This window comes from Crinia signifera, chromosome 4 (genome assembly GCF_055691185.1).
Source record: "Crinia signifera chromosome 4, ASM5569118v1, whole genome shotgun sequence".
Classification (NCBI taxonomy): domain Eukaryota; kingdom Metazoa; phylum Chordata; class Amphibia; order Anura; family Myobatrachidae; genus Crinia; species Crinia signifera.
Genome location: NC_139220.1, coordinates 213,385,037 through 213,412,917, shown reverse-complemented (window position 1 = coordinate 213,412,917; position 27,881 = coordinate 213,385,037). Strand labels below are relative to the sequence as shown.

At 42.5% G+C, this 27,881-nt stretch overlaps 1 protein-coding gene across 1 annotated transcript; it reads left to right on the top strand.

Annotated features, from left to right (window-relative positions):
* The first annotated feature begins 1,726 nt into the window (after window positions 1-1,726).
* Window positions 1,727-27,226, top strand: LOC146073028 (dual oxidase maturation factor 1-like). The gene is made up of 6 exons (XM_083180203.1): window positions 1,727-1,886; window positions 16,104-16,161; window positions 16,890-17,024; window positions 19,949-20,162; window positions 21,363-21,577; window positions 27,054-27,226. Exons 1-6 carry the CDS (start codon window positions 1,746-1,748, stop codon window positions 27,224-27,226), a joined length of 936 nt encoding a protein of 311 aa, XP_083036329.1. The 5' UTR covers window positions 1,727-1,745.
* Window positions 27,227-27,881: the final 655 nt, after the last annotated feature.

The following is a 27,881-nucleotide window of genomic DNA, read 5'->3' as shown; positions in this document are numbered from 1 at the left end:
CCATTTCACATTGTTTGCTATGTAAAATGGACTTAATCAAGTCCATCTCATCTTGTGCCATTATAATGGCATAAGACCGACGTGGTGCTCCCGATTTCAATGTTAAAAATATTTTAACATTGAAGCCTATGGCAAAATCGCGTCCATCGCGTCGGTCGCGTCGCGGGCCATGTTAATGCTCGCGACCGACGCGATGCTCCCGATTTTGCCTTTGCCTGCAAAATGGACCCGATTTCAAAGGAAATCGGGTCCATCGCATACCTTAACTTTAAGGTACACGGTGGACAAGATTGTGGCCATTCTAGGAAACAAGTACCGACTGGCCTGCCCGATCGGTGATAGGGACAGGAAGAGAAAAAAAATCAGTGCTTCATCTGCCGGTATGACATTCTGGAGTAGGCGGACACATGTCGAACACTGCATTAGCTCATAAATACTGGACATCTTTATTTTTACACTGCAATTTAGATTTCAACATAGTTTCAACATGCCTCTCATATATGTAAATCTCTCATTTTAAATTTGCCCCACCTCCATTGCAACATGTATTTACCAAGGTGCAAAGGTACTTTATTTTTTTCTTTTTGCTTTACTCCCTAGAATCAGGCTCTTAGACAAGGAAATTGAATAAGAAAATCAGAATATCCCGTAGTCTCTTTGGCCCTTATTCTGGTTGGTGCGTATATGTCCGCGTGCGTTCGTTCCGCCGATGTTTTGTGTTTGCGCATGTGCAGAGGCATATCTGCGCATGTGCGAAAGGGACATAAGTCCAAATTCCGCATGAATTGTTTACACTACGAACAGGGGGAGGAGAGGGGCGTGAAGGGCTGTTTGGCTTTATTAACATATGCATACGCCCCGCATTTCATGGGCGTTCCCATGAAAACGCTGGGTGTACGTATGGTAATGCGGCCGTGACGCACGTGTAGGGGGCGGACATATGACATTGCCGGATGTCAGCTGCCCGCCCAGATCCCTGCTTTTGCATGGAGAAATGCCCGAGTGGTCTGAGCTCGCGGGAGCTGCCTGACCGCTCGGTCCTGCATTCGATGGTATGCGACCATCGAATGATGGGGGAGGTTCCCAGAGATGGAGGAGGTGTATACATGAGAAATCCACTCATGCTCCGTGCGGTCAGCGGCTTACCGCATTCGGACGGAGTGAGCGATCCGTACGGAAGGCGGGGTTTAGGACGCACGGTCCTGGCCACATATTTGGCTCCGGCCGCACAGACCAGAATAAGGCCCTTAGTTACAGTATATGGTGCCAGTTATTGGCCCCTATTCAGATCTGATCGCAGTGCAAATATGTTTTCAAAATGGGCAAAACCATGTGCACTGCAGGTGGGGCAGATGTAACATGTATAGAGAGGGTTAGATTTGTGTGAGTTATTTTGTTTCTGTGCAGGGTAAATACTGGCTGCATTATTTTTACACTGCAATTTAGATTTCAGTTTCAACACACCCCACTCACATTTAACTCTCTCCACCTGCAGTGCACATGGTCTGCCCATTTTGGGAACAAATTTGTACTGCAATCAGATCTGAATAAGGGCCATTATTCTGTTCTGTGTGTAAAACATCACAAAATAATTAAGGGAAACATTTCATTTAGAATGGTTATTTAACATATTTTAGTTTTTGTTATTGTTGCCAAAAGTTTGAATAACCTTACTGTAAAATATCAAAGTTTTAAAATCTCCTAATATATTTTTTTACAGATTTTCAGTCCAAGAAGAAGTTACCATGGATACCAGCATTTTCCCATTTTATCTCAGGCCCAGGACACATTTTCTATTCGATACCAGAATTGTTGAAATAATCATTATATGTTTGGTGACTGCCACAACTTTTATAATAATATTTCCTGGCATCAGAGGGAAATTGGTAAGTATTTTCAGAGCTTATAAAACAACACAAAACAAGTTTGGAACAAGTTACAGCAGGGCCGTCTTAACATTGTCAGGGGCCCCTGGGCAGAACAGTAGTGTGGGCCCCCCTCACATACGGCACCCCTCACATACAACCCCCCACATACCTATGGGCAGCAGGGTCTGAGCAGCGGCGTCTGGGAGTTGTAGCGCTATTTGCTGGGTCGGTGGGAAGCGCTGCTGATTTTGAAAAGAGTGGCCCGGATGCTGATTGGGTGAGAGAATTTAGCCAATCAGTGTCCACTGGACACTGCATCCGGCCAGTTTCAGTGTCCCACCGACCCGGCAAATAGCGGGACACTGTCCAGCTGCTGTCAGGCAGGCAGATGGAGCACAGTACACCACTCCGCTACGCCCGTTTGTCAGGCAGCCTGCGCACAGGATGCCCCCCCATATCCCAGCTAGCCGGAGCACCACTTCCCCCAGGTACCCGGGAGGCTGCAATGCTGTGATTGGCCGGAGCGCGCACCCGTCAGCTGATGCAGCCTATCCAGCGGAGAGGGGGTGTGCGGGTGGGCACTGCTGGAGGCTGCACCGGGCTTGACGGAGAGCAGGCGGATGACTGACAGGACTGCCCCTAGCTGCCACCTCCAGCTGGTGTGGGTGTTCGTGCAGTGCTGTCTTCCCCATTGGGGTGTTCCCTTAGGTCAAAGGGCCCCTGGGCAACTGCCCATTCAGCCCAATGGGAAAGACGGCCCTGAGTTACAGTAGTCAAATAAATCACAGTGTATACCAGTACTATTTTTCTGGAAAAATAAGTCCAGGAACTCCAGGCCTGGGGGTGGATCGATTAAATAAAAAGAAATATCCCAGTATTCAATGCTTCCGATTCACCATTTTTTCGGCGAATCGGGCTGTTTTCACTCCTTGCGGTGAATTGTTTTCACTGAAAATCTGATTCACCCTATTCAATGTTCACTGTTTGCCAAAAGCCAACATTGAATACCGGCCAGTTCTTCGTTTCATGCTCGCTTCAATTCGCTGGTGTATTTCAATGGGGTTTTCACAGGGATTCGCTGAGAGTGTATTCAATGCTAGGATGGCGAATTGCTTTCTCCCTGATTTTGCCATAATTCACCATTTTCAACATCGTTTTAAGGTGAACTGGAAAGTGATCGTTTAAAATAAAGTTTTTTTTTTTTGGTGTTAAAAAAATCTGATTTTTTTTTCTGTTAAGGGGCATGCTATTTTTATTCATGTGCACAAAGCACATTAATATATATTTAATTATTTATTTATTTTTTTAAACTTTCGCCATCAGGGAGCCGGGAGCTGCTCATTAATATTCATATATTCACTGCACTCTGGTCCCGATCATTACATATGCAGGATCGGGACCAGTGAGTGCAGCGGCTCCTTATCCCAGACCCCTGTCAGCTCTTGGGGGGCTCTCCCTGTGTCCCTGCAAACCCTCCATAACCCCCTCAGTGTCCAGTGCAGGCAGGTAGGCTTCCATCTACCTGCCTGCCGCCGTCCTCCAGCATATGCTGCAGGGGTTAAAATTCGCTAAAATTCGTTAAAATACGCCGCCAGGGGCTCGCTGCCCCTGACGCGTTGAATAGGTTGACACGGAGGGCTGGCATATTTCGAAAACCAGCATTGAATACTGCACATAGAGAGAGAGAGAGAGATAGAGAGAGATGCCTATAATTTTATTTAGAAACAAAGGTGACTTTAAAATAAAACATATCTTATGGAAAGTACATTTTGGCCCAGAACAGGTTCTGGAACCCAGTTCTTGATGATGTCATATTTTATTAGAGGTTCAGGAACTGAGTTCCTGCTGGTTCCTGTTGAAAAATAGCAATTGTATATACAATAGAAAAGTATTGGATTTAAACAAAATTTATTTTTTGAGGTACAGTTTAAGATACAGGAACATAACACTTGTTCCATGAGCAAGTGCTATAAAACACACACACATAACAAACTGCCTCTGGTGAACAACTCTCCAACTGGTAACCCACCCGTGCAGGTGGTGTAACCCATCTCCCGTCCAGGACAATGGGTTTAATGACATATAGCAATGTCAGGAGAGTGCAAGTTTTGTGATCATTTTCCTACAAAACACTTCTTGACATCATGCAAACAGAAAAACATATAAGACAAAACCAGGCACTATAGGCCTTAATCTAGTTCACTCTTTCTGACAAAATCCTTCTTAGATGGACAAAACCATGTGCACTGCAGGTGGGGCAGATGTTACTTGTGCAGAGAGAATTAGATTTGGGTGGGGTGTTACTTCACTAGTGATAGGGTTCAGCTATACTTATCAACCTTCGATGTCAGCCAGAGGATTCATCTTCTAAGTGACGGCCGGAGATCAGTTGAAATGACACACACACACACCAATGGAGTATGCTAGTCAGACAGTGATCTGAAGTTTAATCTTAGGATGCTCATAGTTATACCAAAAATGTGGAATGCAATCCACGTCATTGCTCATTAAATATTTCTTTTGAAGTTTTAAGCTAAAGCAATAAATTCACACTTTTTAATAAGATGTCAAACCAAAAGTTTGTTTATAATAGAAATAATTGGATCAATGTTGATAAGCAAGCAGTCACTGTGCCTCCTCCTTCTGATTCTCAAAACATTCGAAAACGCTATCTTCATGTCGCAGGTGCAATATCTTCTGATCTTGGTAACATCTCTTGAAATCACCTCAAACTTTTCCATCTTATGCTGAAATTAAAATCTGTTCTGCTAGAAGCATTTTAAGGAAAAGACATCTTAACCCCTTCACGACATTTGACGTATATATACGTCATGGCCGGGAAGTACTTCCCGACCGTTGACGTATATATACGTCATGGCTTAAAACTGTCACTGCGTCTAGAGACGCAGTGACAGAGGGACGATGTCTGCTGTCCCTGACAGCAGACATGTCCGTGCATGCCCAGGGGGGGCGGCGATGCCGCCCCCCCGTCGGCGATCGCTGTGATTGGCTGTTCATTGTGAACAGCCATTCACAGCGTTTTCTGTGTCACCGGCGAATAACGTTCGCCGGTGACACGGGATCGGAGGTGATTGGTGCTGTAAAGTACAGCACCAATCACCGCGGGGTGTAAGGGTGACACTGGTGTCACCCCACCTCACCCCTCCCGCCCCCAAAGGCCGTGATTGGTTCGTCGGACCGACGGACCAATCACAGCCATGGAGGGGGGTTTAAACTAACGGTGACTGCACTGCAGACGCCATTCCGGTCTGGAATAGCGTGCAGTGCGGTCACCGTGCCCAGCTGCCGCCTATACTGACCAGAACCCATCCAAAATACTTACCTGATCATTGATATTGCTTATGCTTGTGACATCTTGTGACATCCTGTGACATCTTGTGCTGCTGCGATTTATTAGATAGAGAGAGAGTTAGAGAGAGAGAGATAGAGAGAGATAGAGAGAGATAGAGAGGCCTAGTGCTATATTTTGTGCTGCTGCAGTGTGATAGAGCTATAGATAGAGAGATAGAGAGAGATAGAGAGAGATAGAGAGAGAGAGATAGAAAGAGAGATAGTGACAGATTGTGCTATATATTTTTTATATAACTGAAAGAGATAGAGAGAGATAGAGAGAGATAGAGAGGCCTAGTGCTATATTTTGTGCTGCTGCAGTGTGATAGAGCTATAGATAGATAGAGAGAGATAGAGAGAGATAGAGAGAGAGAGATAGAGAGATAGTGACAGATTGTGCTATATATTTTTTATATAACTGACTGCTGCCCCCCCTTTTGTGCTGATCAGTATAAATTAACTGATCAGCAACTTTTTGGGGGCGCAGGTTTTTTTTTATATATAGATATACCTGTCAGTGCTGCTGCTGCAGTGTCATAGAGTGATAGATAGTGAGAGATAGAGAGATAGAGAGAGATAGTGACAGAGAGTGATAGAGAGTGCTAAATTTTGTGTCTGCTGCCCCCGCCTTTTGTGCTGATCACTATATCTGAGGTGATCAGCAACTTTTTGGGGGTACAGAGGTTTTTTTTTTTATATATACCTGTCAGTACCACCAAAGGTTGTGCACCTGCTGCCCCTCACTGGTAATCAGTGTCGCATCACTGATCACCTTTTTTTATTTTTTGTGAGTGCTGTGGGGTCTTTTTTACATTTTTTTTTTTACACACACTGTGATTTTGTGTGTGTCCTGTGGCCACTGTGCGCTGATCAGTGACGTACATCACTGATCAACTTTTTTCGGCACAGGGTTGATCTAATTTTTTTTTTTTTGGATCAAATTCCTGTTGCCTTTGAGCGCTGTTCAGTGACGGACGTTACTGACCAACATCTGTGCTCAATTTTTGGCGCAGGACCTTTTTTTTTTTCTAACCCCTTCCATTTTTTTTTTTTAACCCCTTCCATTTTTTTTTTAACCCCTTCCATTTTTTTTTTTTAACCCCTTCCATTTTTTTTTTTTTGAACCCTTCAATTTTTTTTTTTTTTATTTTTTTTTTTCTGCACTACATACACACTACACACTACATACCCCCCGGGTTGAAATAAAGTTTGTACCCCCCCCTACACTATACACGTGTTGAAACATTTCACTACCAGTAACACAAAAATATAAATGGCATCCCAAATGTCATCCCAAATGTCGTCCCAGTCATCCAGGAGAATGTATTCGGTGGAGGAGGCATATGCCATGCTTGCCTCTGACTCTGACACAGCCAGTGAGGCAAGCGGGGAATTTGAAGGATTTGTCTTAAGCTCCTCTTCCTCCTCTGATGATGAGGGACCCCCTCAAAGACGCCCCCGTAGAGCAGCTGAGACCCCCCCCCCAATAATTGATCTCATATGGACCCCACCACCAGACAATTTTGAGCCCCAGGTTCCTGAGTTTTTGGCCATCCCAGGAATCCAATTTGATTCAACAGGTCTCAGAGAAATTGACTTTTTCAAATTATTTTTCTCTGATGATTTTATAAATTTAATGGTGGACCAAACTAATTTATATGCCCAGCAGTTTATTGCTCAAAACCCCACGTCATCATTTGCTAGGTGGACCCCTGTAGATGCAGTAGAGATGATGACGTTTTGGGGTCTGGTGTTACATATGGGCATAGTAAAAAAGCCACAAATTAGGCAATATTGGAGTACAGATGTTCTGTACAGCACCCCATTTCACCGTATGGCCATGCCCCGGGCTCGTTTTGAGGCAATCCATAAATTTATACATTACACCGATAATGCACAGTGCCCACCCAGAGATGATCCCACCTTTGACAGGCTATTCAAAGTCAGGCCGGTCATTGATCATTTCAGTGCCAAATTTGCAGAGCTATACATCCCTGATAAATGTATTAGTATCGACGAGTCCCTTATACATTTTAAAGGAAGGGTTAAATTCCGCCAGTACCTTCCCAGTAAGAGGGCAAGGTATGGCCTAAAAATGTATAAGCTGTGTGAAAGCACCACAGGGTACACCCACAAGTTTAGGGTATATGAAGGGAAGGATTCAAGAATTGAACCACCAGAATGCCCCCCCTCCCTCGTAGGTGTTAGTGGAAAAATTGTCTGGGATTTAATGCACCCCTTCCTGGATAAGGGTTATCACCTCTATGTGGATAACTTTTACACCAGCATCCCCCTGTTTAAGGCCCTTGGCTCAAGAGGTACAGCAGCTTGCGGTACTGTGCGCAAGAACCAAAGAGGCCTCCCCAAAACGCACATTGCCCAAGTAATGAGAAGGGGTGAAAGCAGGGGAATATGCACCGAAAATATGTTGTTGGTCAAATATAAGGACAAGAGGGATGTCCTTATACTGACAACAATTCATGGAGACAGTACCACCTCCATCCCTGTACGAGGTACCAGTACCCACACCTCAAAACCAAATTGTATCCTAGATTACAATAAGTACATGGGCGGAGTGGATCTTTCAGATCAGGTACTGAAGCCGTACAGTGCCCTGCGGAAAACAAATATCTGGTACAAGAAGCTGGCCGTGTATATCATCCAGATGGCACTGTATAACGCTTACGTGCTATTCCGTTCTACCGGCCAGAGGGGGACATTTATGCACTTTCAAGAGGAAGTCATAAAGAGCCTAACATTTGGGAATCAGCAGGCAGAGGGCCCCAGTACTTCTAGTACTGGCCCCCGTATTGTACCAGGGCAGCATTTTCCCAACGAAATCCCCTCCACTGCAAGAAAGGGCAGGACACAAAAAAGGTGCAAAGTTTGCTATAAAAAGGGAATAAGAAAGGAAACTATTTTCCACTGTGAAACTTGCCCCGACAAACCCGGCCTATGTATAAAGGAGTGTTTCAAAATATACCACACATCTATGGATTATTAGGTTCATCATTTCACCGTGCTTCGGGGGTCTTGCTAATGCCACATAGCACCCACCATTCATTCCAACAGAATCTGAGCTGCAAAAAACAAAAATCACTCCTTCCCTTCTGAGTCCTGCCATGCACCCAACTGGTATTTTTTGGTCACATGTGAGGCATTGCCGTACTCTGGAGAAATTGGGGCACAGATTTTGGGGTGCTTTGTCTCCTTCATTCCTTGTGAAAATGAAAAATTTTGAGCCAGAAGTACATTTTTGTGTAAAAAAATGTATTTTTTTCATTTTCACTGCCCAGTTGTACCAAAATTGATGAAACCCCTGGGGGTTTGAAATGTACACTATACCCCTAGATGAATTCCCTGAGGGGTGTAGTTTGCAAAATGGGGTCACTTGTGGGGGGGTTCCACTGTATTGGTAATGCAACATAGCACCCACCATTCATTCCACCAAAATCTGTGCTGCAAAATCCAAAAATCACTCCTTCCCTTCTGAGTCCTGCCATGCACCCAACTGGTATTTTTTGGTCACATGTGAGGCATTGCCGTACTCTGGAGAAATGGGGGCACAGATTTTGGGGTGCTTTGTCTCCTTCATTCCTTGTGAAAATGAAAAATTTTGAGCCAGAAGTACATTTTTGTGTAAAAAAATGTATTTTTTTCATTTTCACTGCCCAGTTGTACCAAAATTGATGAAACCCCTGGGGGTTTGAAATGTACACTATACCCCTAGATGAATTCCCTGAGGGGTGTAGTTTGCAAAATGGGGTCACTTGTGGGGGGGTTCCACTGTATTGGTAATGCAACATAGCACCCACCATTCATTCCACCAAAATCTGTGCTGCAAAATCCAAAAATCACTCCTTCCCTTCTGAGTCCTGCCATGCACCCAACTGGTATTTTTTGGTCACATGTGAGGCATTGCCGTACTCTGGAGAAATGGGGGCACAGATTTTGGGGTGCTTTGTCTCCTTCATTCCTTGTGAAAATAAAAAATTTTGAGCCAGAAGTACATTTTTGTGTAAAAAAATGTATTTTTTTCATTTTCACATCCCAGTTATACCAAAATTGGTGAAACCCCTGGGGGTTTGAAATGTACACTATACCCCTAGATGAATTCCCTGAGGGGTGTAGTTTGCAAAATGGGGTCACTTGTGGGGGGGTTCCACTGTATTGGTAATGCAACATAGCACCCACCATTCATTCCACCAAAATCTGTGCTGCAAAATCCAAAAATCACTCCTTCCATTCTGAGTCCTGCCATGCACCCAACTGGTATTTTTTGGTCACATGTGAGGCATTGCCGTACTCTGGAGAAATGGGGGCACAGATTTTGGGGTGCTTTGTCTCCTTCATTCCTTGTGAAAATGAAAAATTTTGAGCCAGAAGTACATTTTTGTGTAAAAAAATGTATTTTTTTCATTTTCACATCCCAGTTATACCAAAATTGGTGAAACCCCTGGGGGTTTGAAATGTACACTATACCCCTAGATGAATTCCCTGAGGGGTGTAGTTTGCAAAATGGGGTCACTTGTGGGGGGGTTCCACTGTATTGGTGCTTGGGGGGTCTTGCTAATGCGACATAGCACCCACCAAAATTCCACCAGAATCTGAGCTGCAAAATCCAAAAATCACTCCTTCCCTTCTAAGTCCTGCCATGCACCCAACTGGTATTTTTTGGTCACATGTGAGGCATTGCCGTACTCGGGAGAAATTGGGGCACAGATTTTGGGGTGCTTTGTCTCCTTCATTCCTTGTGAAAATGAAAAATTTTGAGCCAGAACTGCATGTTTGTGTAAAAAAATGTAATTTTCCATTTTCACATCCCAGTTGTACCAAAATTGGTGAAACCCCTGGGGGTTTGAAATGTACACTATACCCCTAGATGAATTCCCTGAGGGGTGTACTTTGCAAAATGGGGTGACTTGTGGGGGGGTTCCACTGTATTGGTGCTTTGGGAGTCTTGCTAATGCAACATAGCACCCACCATTCATTCCACCAAAATCTTTGCTGCAAAATCCAAAAATCACTCCTTCCCTTCTGAGTCCTGCCATGCACCCAACTGGTATTTTTTGGTCACATGTGAGGCATTACCGTACTCTGGAGAAATGGGGGCACAGATTTTGGGGTGCTTTGTCTCCTTCATTCCTTGTGAAAATGAAAAATTTTGAGCCAGAAGTACATTTTTGTGTAAAAAAATGTATTTTTTTCATTTTCACATCCCAGTTATACCAAAATTGGTGAAACCCCTGGGGGTTTGAAATGTACACTATACCCCTAGATGAATTCCCTGAGGGGTGTAGTTTGCAAAATGGGGTCACTTGTGGGGGGGTTCCACTGTATTGGTGCTTGGGGGGTCTTGCTAATGCGACATAGCACCCACCAAAATTCCACCAGAATCTGAGCTGCAAAATCCAAAAATCACTCCTTCCCTTCTAAGTCCTGCCATGCACCCAACTGGTATTTTTTGGTCACATATGAGGCATTGCCGTACTCGGGAGAAATTGGGGCACAGATTTTGGGGTGCTTTGTCTCCTTCATTCCTTGTGAAAATGAAAAATTTTGAGCCAGAACTGCATGTTTGTGTAAAAAAATGTAATTTTCCATTTTCACATCCCAGTTGTACCAAAATTGGTGAAACCCCTGGGGGTTTGAAATGTACACTATACCCCTAGATGAATTCCCTGAGGGGTGTACTTTGCAAAATGGGGTGACTTGTGGGGGGGTTCCACTGTATTGGTGCTTTGGGAGTCTTGCTAATGCAACATAGCACCCACCATTCATTCCACCAAAATCTTTGCTGCAAAATCCAAAAATCACTCCTTCCCTTCTGAGTCCTGCCATGCACCCAACTGGTATTTTTTGGTCACATGTGAGGCATTGCCGTACTCGGGAGAAATTGGGGCACAGATTTTGGGGTGCTTTGTCTCCTTCATTCCTTGTGAAAATGAAAAATTTTGAGCCAGAACTGCATGTTTGTGTAAAAAAATGTAATTTTCCATTTTCACATCCCAGTTGTACCAAAATTGGTGAAACCCCTGGGGGTTTGAAATGTACACTATACCCCTAGATGAATTCCCTGAGGGGTGTACTTTGCAAAATGGGGTGACTTGTGGGGGGGTTCCACTGTATTGGTGCTTTGGGAGTCTTGCTAATGCAACATAGCACCCACCATTCATTCCACCAAAATCTTTGCTGCAAAATCCAAAAATCACTCCTTCCCTTCTGAGTCCTGCCATGCACCCAACTGGTATTTTTTGGTCACATGTGAGGCATTGCCGTACTCGGGAGAAATTGGGGCACAGATTTTGGGGTGCTTTGTCTCCTTCATTCCTTGTGAAAATGAAAAATTTTGAGCCAGAACTGCATGTTTGTGTAAAAAAATGTAATTTTCCATTTTCACATCCCAGTTGTACCAAAATTGGTGAAACCCCTGGGGGTTTGAAATGTACACTATACCCCTAGATGAATTCCCTGAGGGGTTTACTTTGCAAAATGGGGTGACTTGTGGGGGGGTTCCACTGTATTGGTGCTTTGGGAGTCTTGCTAATGCAACATAGCACCCACCATTCATTCCACCAAAATCTTTGCTGCAAAATCCAAAAATCACTCCTTCCCTTCTGAGTCCTGCCATGCACCCAACTGGTATTTTTTGGTCACATGTGAGGCATTGCCGTACTCGGGAGAAATTGGGGCACAGATTTTGGGGTGCTTTGTCTCCTTCATTCCTTGTGAAAATGAAAAATTTTGAGCCAGAACTGCATGTTTGTGTAAAAAAATGTAATTTTCCATTTTCACATCCCAGTTATACCAAAATTGGTGAAACCCCTGGGGGTTTGAAATGTACACTATACCCCTAGATGAATTCCCTGAGGGGTGTAGTTTGCAAAATGGGGTCACTTGTGGGGGGGTTCCACTGTATTGGTGCTTGGGGGGTCTTGCTAATGCGACATAGCACCCACCAAAATTCCACCAGAATCTGAGCTGCAAAATCCAAAAATCACTCCTTCCCTTCTAAGTCCTGCCATGCACCCAACTGGTATTTTTTGGTCACATGTGAGGCATTGCCGTACTCGGGAGAAATTGGGGCACAGATTTTGGGGTGCTTTGTCTCCTTCATTCCTTGTGAAAATGAAAAATTTTGAGCCAGAACTGCATGTTTGTGTAAAAAAATGTAATTTTCCATTTTCACATCCCAGTTGTACCAAAATTGGTGAAACCCCTGGGGGTTTGAAATGTACACTATACCCCTAGATGAATTCCCTGAGGGGTGTAGATTGCAAAATGGGGTGACTTGTGGGGGAGGTTCCTAACTTTTAGCACTTATGGTGCCTAGAAACCTACATGGTGCCTAAAAAAAAATCTCATAAAAAGGAGGCTCCAAAATCAAGTAGGTGCTCCTTCTATTATGAAGCCTGTGGTTTGGTCAACGTGCACACTAGGGCCACATATAGGATATTTTTGAAAACAAAAGAATTGGGGGAATCAATTTTTAGTCACATTTCTCTAGTAAAATCTACTGTATTCGTTAGAAAAATGTATTAAAATTGAAACTCTGCAAAAAAAAAGAAATTTTGAAATTTCACCTACACTTTGTTTTAATTCCTGTGAAACACCTAAAGGGTTAACAAACTTCCAAAATGCTGTTTTGAATACTGTGAGGGGTGCAGTTTTTGAAATGGCATCATTTATGGGGGTGTCTCACATACAAGTCCCTCAAAGTCACATCAGAACTGAACTGGTCCCTAAAAAAATCAGTGTTTGAAATTTTCATGAAAATTTGAGAATTTGCTATTCATATTGTAAGCCTCCTAGTGTCCAAAAAAATTAAAAGGAAGTTGAAATAATAATGGAAACATAAAGTAGACATATGGTCTATGTTAGTTATTAACTATTTTGAGTGGTATGATTATTTGTCTCACAAGCAGAAAATTTAACATTTTGCAAATTGCTAAATTTTCCATTTTTTCACGATATTTTGGTATTTTTCACAAAAAAACACAGACTGTATCGACGAAAATTTACCACTAACTTGAAGTACAATGTGTCACGAGAAAACAATCTCAAAATCACTGGGATAAGTAAAAGCAAAAAAAAGTTATCCCCACTTAAGTGAGACATGTCAGATTTGAAAAAAAGGGCTCTGTCATGAAGGCACAAACTGGCTCTGTCATGAAGGGGTTAAAGGGACAGTGATAGTTCTGAATAACATATATAAAACTTAAACCTTCCATGTATATAAAAGGTGAGAATCATATATATACTCTATCACTAACTACTTAAAACTAATACATATAACAAGCGACTGTTCTTTATCGCCGCCCAACATAAAACATAAAAAATAGGGATGGGAGGGAAAACACACAAATAGGGCTGTTAGATCACTTCCTGCATCCTTCTAACTGCCCATTCCTCACCTCTTGCACCCCATTAGCCAATGCTCCATCATCAGATCTAACTAACACTAGCTACTTAAAGTGACAGCATCTCCAGAGCCCTAGAGTATTATTATTTATTTATTTATTAATTTACAGTTTCTTATATAAAGTGCATACATATTACGAAGCGCTTTACAGAGAATATTTGAACATTCACATCAATCCCTGCCCCAGTGGAGCTTAAAATCTATATTCCCTACCACATGTACACGCACATACAGACATTCTAGGGTTAATTTTGTTGGAAGCCAATTAACCTATCTGTATATTTTTGGATTGTGGGAGGAAACCGGAGTACTCGGAGTAAACCCATGCAAGCACGGAGAGAATATACAAACTCAGCACAGTTAGAGCCATGGTGGGGATTGAACCCATGACCTCAGCGCTGTGAGGCAGTAATGCTAACCATTACACCATCCGTGTAGTACAGTGCTTGATCTTAGTGAATGCTAGCAAAACTAATTATTCTATTTGTAAGTACAGATTGAGTTTCCCTCATCTGTATATCCCAAAAAATTTAATATTCCGAAAACCAATATCCCCCCTGTACCCTTTTCGTATACTCACCTGGTCCCCTGGCATCCCAATGATTCATTGCGGGGGTGCGCATGTGACATCATGATGTCATCCGCTTCCCTGGTTCAATGCATCATTGGGATCGGGAATGCCTCTCAGAATGGACACGATCAACACCTGTAGGGACGCCGGGGGAATACCTGGGATTCCAGGTGAGTATATAAAAAAAATTCCCAAATCCGAAATTCTCGCATAAGGGATAATCAACCTGTAAACCTATTTATTTTACCATTCATGTGCAAGGGAGAGAGTTGTATGTGATTAAAACAAAGAACGCATTCCAGTTACCAAGAGCCTCATTCTCCTCTTCTGTTATACAGTTCAATACATTATACATTTTGTATATATATTATGCTGTACATATGTCATTTGCTCTGCCAAAAAATGGCAGACATATTTTTTACTATGAATAAATATTTACTCTTTAGACAGTATATTTTCCCGCACCTGATGGTCCAGCATCTCTTTCAACCCAGACACATCTGGTGCCAGGGGGAGGGGACTAGGATTCTCTGGGTTGAGTGGCCAGGGGGCCAGCGGGAGGGTTATGTGGGGCAGCAGAGAGCAGAACTGAGGTGTACCTGTACAATGGGGTTATTCAGAGCGGATCGCTGTTTTGCGAATTTTCAAGCCAATTAATTACCGAATGACTGTGCCTGAGTACGGATCATAGCACGCATGCACAAAGCCAGTGACAAAAATCACTGTTACTTTTTTTTAATCCCCTCACAATTTATATGTTGTCTCTTATAATCCTGGAATCTAAAACTGCCAAGTACCTACAACTCTAAGCCACGTATTCAATGTGGCCGTCAAGGGGGTGAAACAGCGGGGATTGCAGAAAACAAGTGATCCTCACTGTTTAGCCCCTGCGCCGGCTGCTCACCCTATTCTACCTTTTGGGGGAATCTTCACTGTCAAAGGTCAGCGAGGATTCCCCCAAACAGCGAGGCTCACGGTGAATGCAGGAAGTCCGCTGCATTTAGCCACGAGTCTCGCTGTTTTAGCGGCCGCATGTGTTGATTCCCCCTCGCTCCAAAAACCTAGCAAAGGGGAATCGGTGTATGCAGGGGTGTCAGTTGAATACTGACCCTGTGAGCTGTGACAGTGAGCAGGCAGCGCTGCGAGCAGTGACAGCTAGCCAGCAGCATTGAATACACCTCTAAATGTAAGTGCAAGTTTTGTGATAATTTTCCTACAAAACACTTCTTGACATCATGCAAACAGAAAAACATATAAGACAAAACCAGGCACTATGGGCCTTATTCTAGTTCACTCTTTCTGACAAAATCCTTCTTAGATGGACAAAACCATGTGCACTGCAGGTGGGGCAGATGTTACTTGTGCAGAGAGAATTAGATTTGGGTGGGGTGTTACTTCAAAGTGAGATCTATATTGCAGTGTAAAAATAAAGCAGCCAGTATTTACCCTGCACCGAAACAAAATAACTCACCCAAATCTAACTCTCTCTGCACATTTTACATCTCCCCCCCCCCCCCCCCCCCCCTTTCCGGTGCACATGGTTTTGTCCATCTAAGAAGGATTTTGTCAGAAAGAGTGAACTAGAATAAGGCCCTTTGTAACTATGAAATAGGAAAAAATGAGGCAAGCAGTTATGTGTTATACTGTGTTATACTGTGTTATACTGGCTGTTATACTGCAGCCATCATGAGGGAGGGATGCCAGCCCAGCCTCCAAGATCACAGTCCAAAATGTTTGTGTTTTTTGGACTGGGTAACTACAGTATGTACTGTCTGCAATATTGAATGCATACTTACTATTCTTACTGGGACTATCCAAATAGTTTAATTATTTTATTTAAGATCATATGCCATTTTATTACAGAAGATAAAATATTACTCCCTTTTCACAGAGAACCCTCTGGCTGGTGAGAGTGCTGACAAGTCTCCTTATTGGTAGTGTAATTCTAGGTAAGTTTTTGTTGGAAGAGTATCAGCTTTCTTGCTACATTAGCTTATGTTTATCTAGAACATGTATTGTTTGGAGTGCAATTCTATAAAAATAAATATCATAGAACATTAAGTAGAGATTGTGGGTAAAACCTTTTTGTGTTCACTGGTGTTATATATCATTTCTGTCTGACAAAGCACTGAAGAATTAAAGTTTAAATTTATAAATAAAATTAAATTTGTGTTGATCTACCATGCTAGTGTATTTAGGGCCTGATTCTGGTTCACTTGCTAAAGCAGATTCTCTCTCTAATGGACAAAACCATGTGCACTGCAGGTGGGGCAGATGTAATACGTACAAAGAGAGTTAAGTTTAGGTGTTATTTTGTTTCTGTGCAGGGTAAATACTGGCTGCTTTATTTTTACTACTAACATGTGCGATTACAAAAGCAAAGGATACTGTAGTTCTTGTTATAAGAGTTGTCTTTTGCAATGCAGTGCCGTCTCTGGACTTCCAGGTCTGAGACCCTGGAGTCCCTCTGTGTATGTGCAGAGTGACAGCACCAGCTGCAGTGAATGCTGGGAGGGATCCATGACAGACATACGTAAATGCAGTAAAAACCCCAATAACACTCACCAATGGTCATTCCTTCACAATTTTACTTTACTCAATACTAGTCTTCTGTGATAGCATATGAAGTATTTTCTGCACATGTGATAATTTCATGTCCTTCTACCGTTCCCTGTAGGTGTGAACTTCACCCGTGATTGGGAGGTTGGATCAGTAACCACCAAAACTGTGTACAAATCTTTCAGCCATACCATGGTGAATGCCAGTATTGGATTATGGATTGGCTTAAAGGGTGTAAACATTACCCTGGCAGGTATTTGTAGTAATAATAATTTTAAACAAAAGAGAGCGCAGTTGTCACACTGTAATAATCAGATATAAAATTTAGTAATATCACATAGATATAATCTCTATAAAATATAACATATTATTCAACACTGACATCTGTTGGGCACATTAGTTAAAAAAGCATTGGAGACAGTGTTTCATATAAATATTACTTCTAGAAACTTAGGGTGACATTTAATAGGATGCGATTTTATTGCACTTTTCAAAATCGCACCATATCGCCGCACATTTAATGAAATGCGAATTCCCGGCAAAAAAGCGTGATAAAGTGCGATATAGTGCGATTTATAGTCATGAAAATGTGCGATTTTCAGTCATGAAAATCCACACATTTTCAGACATGTGCAATTTGTGTAAAAAAAAAAGTAAAAAAAAAAAAACAAAAAACGGAGTGGGGTCCCCCCTCCCGAGCATAACCAGCCCCGGCTCAAAGAGCTGGCCCTAGTTTAATAAAATCATGGGGCAAAACAAATAGGGGTCCCCAGGATTTTATAAAACCAGCACCAGGTTCAAGGGCCGGTCCTGGTTCCCAAAATACGGGGGACAAAATGAGTAGGGGTCCCCCCGTATTTCAAGAACCAGCACCGGGCCCAACCAATCAGCAAGGTAATGCCACAGCCGGGGGGAGACTTTTTATACAAGTCCCCCTGGCCAAAGCATTCAGCCCTCTGACCGGCCAGCATGGGCAGGGGTCCTGGGGAAGTGGGGACCCCCCTCCAGAACTTACCTGCCCATGCTGAAGCCCGGGGCTGTCATCGATGCCCCTGGGCAGTGGGCATCGAGCTGATTTTTGTGTAAAAAAAATAGAAGAACTATTGTGTATTGCTGTGGAACTATGAGTCCCAGCAAGCCTGCACCGCTTGCAGGGACTTGGAGAACCACAAGTCCCAGCATGCGGGGCATTAAAGGGCCCGCTGAGACTTGTAGTCCCACAGTAGAACAAATAGTTAAATAAATACACTTACACACTGACAGTAAAACTTTATTACATACGGAGCCAATTCGTCCAATACTCACCTTTGCTGCCACGAAGCATCGGTCCCCTTGTCCAGTAGTATCCTCTCGGGTACCTGTAGAGAGAAAACATACTCACCGGACATCTTCAGGGCTTCTCTGGGACCCCTGCACTGCTGCCACCATGCTCCGGTCTTCTGTTTGATGACCTGTGATGACCGTATTCGCAGTCTCTGTGTCTCCTGCAGGAGCAATGGTCGGTCCGGGGGGATGTCGTGGCAATTGCTTGGACACGGTCAGACCAGGGAGCAACTGGTGGTGGCTTCAATGGCAGTTGGAGAAGGTGCCCCGCAGTGTCAGTGTTTTAAATTAGAGGCTCTTGACGCATTTCTCCGGTGTAACAAAATACCGGTTTACTCAGAAGATGCCCCTGTGCATGCAGGCTCCATATTTATCTGTCTATCCACCAGTCTGGTGCTTTGCTCTAAAAAATGCACCTGACTGCTTATTCTAGACAGGTGTTATCTCAGGTGCATAGGTATATCATACTTATTCAGATTTCCAGATAGCATGGAGTCTGATCAGATTACATTTAAACATTTAAAAGTGCATGTTACTGAGATTGCAAGTCTCATATTGACTAGAGTTTATTAACAGAAAAATACTTTTTATACATTCCTCTCGTTTAATATATATATCTTATAGCAAGATATCACAACTGCTGATTTAGCATCCTATGATCAGGCTAACAAAAAGACAAGGAAATATAACAACCAGATAGGAATCCCCTGTGGCTCCACCCGTAGATCACCACGGTTAACAAGCTTGGAGTCACAGGTTCATCTCCCAGCCGACCCCAAAGCGATGGTGCATAAGGAAATAATTATTTTAATTTTGGTATTTTTAGTATATAAGAAAAAGCACATATAGAATATATACAGAAAATCACATGCCCCCAGGAGAAAACCCCCCGACTATCTTCATGTACAGTAGCAAGAGTATCTATAGACCAGATGGTGTTCTATTTCAGGGTCCCAGATTGTTCAGTTCTATTGATTCGTTTAGTCCTAATGGAAAAAGGGATCCCAATGAAAAAATCCCGAATGCCTCTCTTTTACAAAGTTTATTGAACCTATTTCCACCCCTATCAGAAATTGGTATTCTTTCAATTGCCTGTAGTTTCAAAACCTCAACGTTCCCTTGATGCTATGATTTTACATGTCTAGAAATATTAGTAATAATAATAATAATAATAATAATAAGCATAAAGTGATCAGAAATATTGTATTGAATGACTGTGGGCCTGATTCTGGTTCACTTGCAAAAGCAAATTCTCTCTCTCATGGACAAAACCATGTGCGCTGCAGGAGGGGCAGATATAACATGTGCAGAGAGAGTTAGGTTTGGGTTAGTTATTTTGTTTCTGTGCAGGGAAAATACTGGCTGCTTTATTTTTACACTGCACTATAGATATAGTAAAAAACCCACCCAAATCTAACTCTCTTCACATTTTACATCTGCCCCATCTCCAGTGCACATGGTTTTGTCCATTAGAGAGAGAATTTGCCCTTGCAAGTGAACCAGAATCAGAGAGGCCCACTCTCACAGCCAATCAGCCAGCACCCCGCCAGGAGAGCCAATCAGGACCTTTCTCTTGCTATTAATCCCCAAAATCCGGGATGCACACTTTCAGACAGCCGGCGACTGGGTTTTTGGAATTAAGACCCGGCATAAACCCTGGTAAATTTCAGGATTGAAGCCCCGGCATTTAAGATCCAGGTTGAGCCTTTCAGACAGAAAAAAAAACGGGACTGCCCTCCTGGACCAGTGTAATTCCCAGGGTTTTTTTCTGTCTGAAAGGGGTATAAATAATTCTAAACTAAATGCTGAGATACCAGCCATTTGAAAAACTGTATATTTTCCTTTTCTTCCCAGGACATCCTGTACACCAACTGAATGAAACCATAAATTACAATGAGAAATTTGCTTGGGAGTCAAGGACACAGTATGACAAAGATTATCAAGAAGGTTTAGAAAAAGGTCTCCCCAACCCGATATTATATGTTGCTGAAAAATTCTACAGTGAAAATCCATGTAGGTTACATCAACAATACTGTGTATCTACGTACTACTCATCTGCATTAATGTGGTAAGATGATTTAGAATGTAAATGTGCATGTACATGACACTAAATAATCTTGGTACAGTATTGTTTCTTCATGGGAATAACATTACAGTACTGTACCTGCTAAATATTTCAGACATATAAAGTTGAACTTATGTATTATGTATATAATGTAGGGGGATGCTGTCAAAATCCCAGCGGTCGGAATCCTGGCAGTCGAAATACCAACGCCGGGATCCCGACATGCACAATTCCGACATACTGTATTCTCCCTTTGTGGATGTCCATGACTCCCATAGACATCCATAGAGTGAGAATAAATTAGCGTACTGAGACACAGGGCCTGCAGTGTGGCAAGCGCAGCGAGCCTGCAATGGGTGGCATTGTACTCACCCCCACTGTTGGGATTATGGCAGCCGGGATCCCGGCATCGGTATTTGGACCGTCGGGATTCTGACCGCCGGGACCACATACCGGACCCAATCTAGGTCCTAGTATTGCATGCATGGAAAGGGTGGCCTGTTATTGGATGGACAGATATCAACATAGACAATCATTGGCAGGACATACAGTATGTGGGCAACCAAAACAAATTTGCTTAGTAATAACTATAACAGGCATGTCCAACGTTGGCCCTCCAGATGTTGTGAAACTACACATCCCAGCATGCTTTGCCATAGTTTTAGCATTCTCTAATAGCAAAACTGTGGCAAAGCAAGCTGGGATGTGTAGTTTCACAACATCTGGAGGGCCAACATTGGACATGCCTGAACTATAACATACTGTAAGAGGCTAGGGTAGTATTCTCCAACCTTAATTGCATGTGAGCTACTAGAGACAAAATAAACGTTGGGAACCAGTTAACCTCCAAGTATATATTTTGGATTGGAAGGAAACCGGAGTACCCGGAGGAAAACCATGCAGGCACGATGAGAATATACAAACTCCACACAGTTAGGGCATGGTGGGTATCGAACCCTTGTACATTAGCAAACTGTTGCAAGTAAATGGAAAATGTTATTAGTGCAAATTTGTACCTTTGGTTCCATAGCAGATATATAAATATTACTTGGATCCTGGCCAAACAATTTTAATATCCATCATATGAATATAAATAATTTTAAAATTAATAATTTGCAAAGCTGTTTTCTTGTTTAATTTTGTAATATTTCCATATTATTTTATTTTGTATTTTATCATTTTTATATTTGCTATTTATTATAGGTCTGCATTGTGTTCATGGATTCTCAGCAATGTCCTCTTTTTAATACCAGTTCCACTCTATGGGATCTGTATGATGTTTTTAACTGCCGTGTGTATAACAGTCTCACTCATTTCATATGCAACAGTTAGACATGCACCGGCATGCAATATTCATTTTGGCAGTTCCGTTCTACAGACAAGATTTGGACTTTCCTTCTGGTTGAGTTTTGCAACAGGTAATGTTGATATCTTATACATTTTTGTCTAACCATATTAACACAATCTATCATACAATAATCCTCTCCACTAATAAAATATTAATGCCCAAAAAAAAGTATTTGTGTAGAAAGTATATACTGTGCTGACTCAAAATGGCATCTTCATGAGTACAATGCCCCAAAATTGACCCTGCTTCTTGCCAGGAGTTTTTTATGCCCTGAAACTATCAATGCATGAAGATAATGTATCACCACATGAAATTGCATTGTTTTCCAACATACCTGCAACAAATGCAGGGTTTTAAACACAACCTAATAACACAATGGGCAGTATTCAATGAGAAAAATTCGCCCTGTTTTATAGTGAATTTGTGCTTTTTTCGCCTTGGACGGAGCATTTTGCTCTCCAAAAGCGAGCAACCCTATTCAATGTGAAATATTCGCCGTCTTTCTAAGTGATTTTCGCCGTCTCTCGCCGTGTAGCAATTCTCCTTCTTTTCATGGAGAGCTGGAATGTGAACTTTTAAAACTTTTTTTTTTAATTCTGGTGTCAAAAAATCAGGATTTTTTTCTGTGAAGGGGCATGTTATTTTTATTCATGTGCTTATAGCACATGAATATATATTTAATAAAAAAAAAGCAGGGGGCCGGAGCGCTCGAGCCGCTTATTAGATATTCATATATTCACTGCATCCGATCATTACATATGCACGATCGGGTGCAGTGAATACTGGGTCCCCCGCTGGCTATAGGGGGGGGCAGCTTGTGCTGCCTGGGTCCCGAGGAGCCCCCTCCCCTCCACATATGTTCTGGGGCAGCCAGGGAGACTTTAATCTCCCTGGCTGCCACGTCCCACGGCTCCCTGCCAGCTCCCTGCCGCGGACGCTCGTCCGCTGCAGGGGTTAAGACTCGCCGCGAGTGGCGGCGAGTCTTAATCACATTGAATAGAGGGAGCAAGAGTGGCAGTGAGCCCTCCGGAACAGGGCGAGTGCATGGCGAGAGAAAAAATCTCTCGCCATGCACGGCAAATTTTACACATTGAATACTGCCCAATGACTTGGTTTCTTCAAGTTTTCACATTTCTATACTGAATACTAGTGCGATCAAGGAGCAAAACAAATATACTGTTCCAATAATAGTCACCTATATAAGTACAGTGCGTGTGTCCATGATAAGTACTATTAGCTTCCTAAATTCAGTGATTTTTAAAACTCCATTAGTGTTTGATCCTGTCTGATTGCTGACACTGTCTGATTTTTATGTGCTTTTAACTTGACGTTGACAAATTATTTGGTCCAGCATCTACGCATCTATTGCTGAACGTGTCTTAACTTGGCTTTCCTATTCCTATCTTTGAACAAAGAGCCCACTTTATCCCTGTGGTTTGGAATTCTGTGTCTCCTGCCAATAAAAAATACTATTCTTTATTGGTAGGTTAAAGGCAATAGCTTTATGTGAAGAACATGCTAATTTGGTAGACACTATATGGCCTACATGGCATACCTGTAGGTTGACTGGGTCAGAATGTCAACATGGTCAGTAGGATGACACGCACAGGGTAGACAGAGTCTACTATTCCCGATCATAGTCTGCTGGAAGGAAAATTATGAAAAAGTTGAAAAAAAAAACCACACTTTGCGATGGTGACCATATATACCTGTCAAACGTTTGTACCTGTCGACCTTAAGCACTGTCGACTATATGGTGTCCACCTAGTTAAGGTTGGCCTATTGTCCAGATACCATACCTGGCACAGGATATATATAAATACCAGATAACAACCGGGGAAAAACAGCACTCACAAGTCTGCAGCGATTGATGGCAATGCAAGTCCAAAGTTTATTTCAAGTGTAATCTGCCTGCCGACATTTCGGTCCTTGCAGGGACCATTATGAAAGCATTCCTACAGTATAGATGTAGTCAAAGATCCAAACAATGTGAGGAGAAACTGTCCCTGTTGTCCCCTCTAGTGGAAAATGCAGGATTTTTGGAGTGGGGTTTCCAAATGTAATCCAAAATCTCCCATTCTGCAGCACATTGGAGTAAGAACTGGAGTCTGGGGGAGTGGTAACAGCTCTGAAAATTGGTATTTTTATACACTGGATACTGAATGGAATACAGTATTAAAATTTAACAGTACAGATGGTTTATACTAGTATAGGCTGTTTTAAACATTTAAATAGAATAAAATAGAACCAGTGCTGCACTTTCTAAGCTCACACTCTCCCAATTCATGGTAAGGCTCCTGCCTCTTCCTCCTGCCAGCTACTTTCTGGTCCATTGCGATGTTTGAGCACAGTAAATGTGGTAGAAGAAGCCAGTACACTTGGGCATATGCAGCAGCTCTGCTCTGTCCCTTAAACTGCATGATGTGGTGGCAGCTCTATTGATCATATTATATACCAGTGCTACTGTTGTCCTAATTTTAGGCACTTGCTGAAAGGAGAGGGCAATACCAGAAACCACCCTGCGTTAGCCTATAATCCCCCATTGTTTGGATCTTTGACCATATCTATACTATAGGACTGCCTTGATAAAGGTCCCTGCAAGGACCAAAATGTCAGCAGGCAGATTACACTTGGAATAAACTTTGGCCTTGCGTTGCCATCAATCAGTGCAGACTGGTGAGTGCTGATTTCTCATACTTGGGATTATCTAGTATTACTTTAAGAGGGCTGCTTTCTTGACGTTTCTCTTTAAATGGCACCCGAGCAGCTGACCGCTTTAAAGGTGAGAGTGCAGGGCATTTACTTTATACAGATATATACAGTATGTATATATAGTATGTATATATAGTATATATAGTTATTTTGTGGAGGTAGGTCGGCACTCTGATTGACGGGTCCAGATACCGGGTTGCCTTCCCTAAGATGTGGTGTACAAGCAAGGAAGAAGGAGGGTGGCACTCACGGGTTTGAGGTGGAAAAATCTTTAGTTAAAAAGTGTCGCAGGGTCCAACGTTTCGAGGCTACTAGGCCTCTTTTTCAAGGAGTTATAGTACAGAGGAGATCAGAGTTGTACAATGTCTTTGGCCACAGTAGTGCTGCGAATATATGCTAATGCCACAGGAGACATCAGATGGTAAAAGATGCCCACTGCTGGCATCGCATATCTGATGGCTGCATCCAAAGATGCACCATTGGATCACCATTATGAACTTCAGTCTTGGGATCTCATACCTCCCAACCCACTGGGGGTCAGGACTCCTGTGCGCAGGCCCACTGCACGCTCCTGAAAATGGTTTTGGCTTCCGGTATAAGGGGGAACGCAGTGGCAAATGCAGGATTTTCAGAAGGGGGTTTCCAGAGGGGCGGAGCAAAGCACAGAGATGGACACTTAGGTGACCCAGTATATGCCGGGTCAGTTAAAGTATTATAGATAGACCAAATGTATATAAATAATAATAAGAAGAAGAAGAAGAAGAAGAATAAACACACACACACACACACACATATATATATATATATATATATATATATATATATATATATAGTATTTGAAATTTTTAGAGAGCACTCACCAGGCTTTTTGTAGAAATAGATAAAAAGGTAAACTTTAATCCAACATCAATCACAAAAGATATCTTTTGTGATTGATGTTGGATTAAAGTTTACCTTTTTATCTATTTCTACAAAAAGCCTGATGAGTGCTCTCTAAAAATTTCAGACTGTGTATGGCTTCCCATGAAGGTGGATTAGGAGCCTGAGAATCTATGCACCCAGGCAGATGGTGAATTTTGGTGTGTGTGCCGTCCCAACAACAAACTTGTATTCAAAACATGAAGAGCATAGTGCAAAAAATCACAGCAAAGGTGGTGTCAGCATTAGCATGTCGACAGTTTCGAGGCTTGCGCCAATTCCTCAGGACTGCTGACTGTGCAACATAACAAAACGTAACATCAAAACTGAAGTGCAGAGAACAAGGAATGAGTGCTAAAACAAGATTTAAATACATGAGCACACTTACGTGATCCCCTGTGAGCGCTGAGCCGCGGGGCTGTCTTCCGGCAGCGTTGTCACGTTGTGGAAGGCACCTCCCTGTTGCCACTTATTGTACCAAGTGCCGGTCGTCACCCACCAATATATATATATATATATATATATATATATATATATACACACACACACACACACACATACATATTTATACATAGAGGGGCGTCAACAGCAGTGTAGACCCCTGGGCATAGCAATGTATTGGGGCACCTACCGATCCTCCAGCGGTAGGGGTGGGGGAAGTTTTGATGTCCCCCGGGTGGTAGGGGGTATTATATCAACCGCTCAGCATGTAGGGCCTGGATCAGTAATTTCCACTAATTACCCCTTTACTGCACAGATGGTGGGAGATGGGGTGGAAGAAGGGGGCATTGGGCTGAATGAAGGGGCCCTGATACATAACTTCCAGGGTGGTAGAGGATGTTTAATATGCAGAGGAGGGGTGTATAGTGGAGTGGGCTTATTATTCATAATTTTCTGGTGGGAGGACAGCTTGCTTGACTGCAGATTTCTCAAGTTCCCAGAAATAGATTACTTAGATTTTAATGGAATTAAAAACTAGAGAATCCCACCTACCAAATGGTGGCCTAGGGGATCAGAGTTCAGGAGGCAGAGCAATCTGCCAACGAGAATATAAAACTATATACCAGGTGTGTGGAGCTGTAGCAGTAACCAGCTGCTGGAAGGCTGATATCTCTGGTTCTGGGAACAGTAGAGACAAGCTACTAGTGTCCATCAAAGAAGGAGAATCCCAGCTTTTGGAATATGCCCTCAGAAAAACTCTAAGTCAGACAGAAAGTGAAATATCTGACTGAGAAGGGCAAATAACTGGCTTGGATGGGGACCACTGCTTTGAAGTCACATATCTCCGGTTCCCATGGGCCGATTTTTAAAATTCTTGTACCCATGGAAACAAGGGACCCTCAGCTTTGAGTCCAGGGTCCTAAGACTCCTGGGGGGGTTTCTGGGTACTCAGAAACCCCCCTGCATGCACTACTGGAATGGCTTCACAGGAATGTCTGTGACCCCATTTTGCCACTATTAGGGCATGGCCAGGGCTCTGAGAGCTGCTGGCCATGCACCCTGTCCCTCTATCTCCCTGTTTAGTGATGGGCAGCGGGGACTTCCAACTACCAACCTACCGTCACTGCCGGCTGCAGGTGGGATGTGGGACACTTCCAGAAAGTTGGAACTGTCTCACGAAAATCAGAACAGTTGGGAGGTATGCGATCTGCATATGCCCAGTGCAGCATTTGCACATGTCTCTCATCATAGGAGTTGCACGCATCAGGTTTGTGTACAACTCTGAATCAGAATGATAGTTAATATTTTATTTAACTTATGTACTGAAATGTAACCATCAGTTTGCAAACTTCAGATTGGATCTAATTCAGAATATTTATTCATAGTTTTATAACGGTTATGTTTCTTTTCCACACATAAAGTTGCTTTATTTTGGTAGTTACTTATATGTGACTGATTTCTATTCAATGTTCCAGGTTTACTGTGTCTTTCTATTAGCATTTTGCTTTTGACACTACACATATTGAAGCCAAATTTCCTCCTTCGTTTATTCAACTGTAAAGACAACGAAGAGGAATGGAATAAATCTGATTCAGAGAGCAATCTTGTGGTTGATGATAAAACTGTTGCTGTCAGCGAGATGCTATGAAATATTCTGCTACTTTATTGGATCTGCATATATTATGGATGGAATTTTTCTCCAATTTCATGAACGTTTATTCAGGTTTTCAAGGGGATCAGATGAAGGACAAAATTCAATGATGGGTTCCTACTATGAGTAGAGGTCAACCAAGAAAAATTGCAATCAGTAAGGCAGCAATGCCAAGCCCCCGCTAATACCCATTATGCAATGTTAAACCACTCTCCAACGGGATGGATCTCCTGCTTTTCCTGAATGCTGTCCTGCTGTCAGTATCAAGTGTTCTCCTATTGGCCGGCACTGATTTTACGCCAGATCAACACCCGTTAAAATAATATAATGTTCTCTAAAAGAAAACGAAGAAACAATAGGACAAGTTTTTATATTACTATATGCTCATTGCATATGGTGTACCTGTACTTTTTGACTTCGGTATCTTTGGTAAATTTCAATATATTTATAGAATTACAATAAATGAAGCATATTTGGCTTAGTTTTCAGAACATCTTATAAACTTATTTAAAATTAATGCACAGGACCAACAGAATCATTTCAAATAGATATGTCTTATACTTACGGTCTGTATGTTTTATTTAACAATCTTTCATGTATATTTAGAAAGTATATACAGTACATTATAAACTGTGGTGGAAGGATGGGAAGC

Excerpts from the sequence above, each read along its gene's own strand:
- LOC146073028 (XM_083180203.1), top strand. The coding sequence starts at position 1,746 with ATGGATACCAGCATTTTCCCATTTTATCTCAGGCCCAGGACACATTTT. Across the intron at positions 16,162-16,889 it reads TATTGGTAGTGTAATTCTAG|GTGTGAACTTCACCCGTGAT; the intron begins GTAAGTTTTTGT and ends CGTTCCCTGTAG. Across the intron at positions 20,163-21,362 it reads TACTCATCTGCATTAATGTG|GTCTGCATTGTGTTCATGGA; the intron begins GTAAGATGATTT and ends TATTTATTATAG.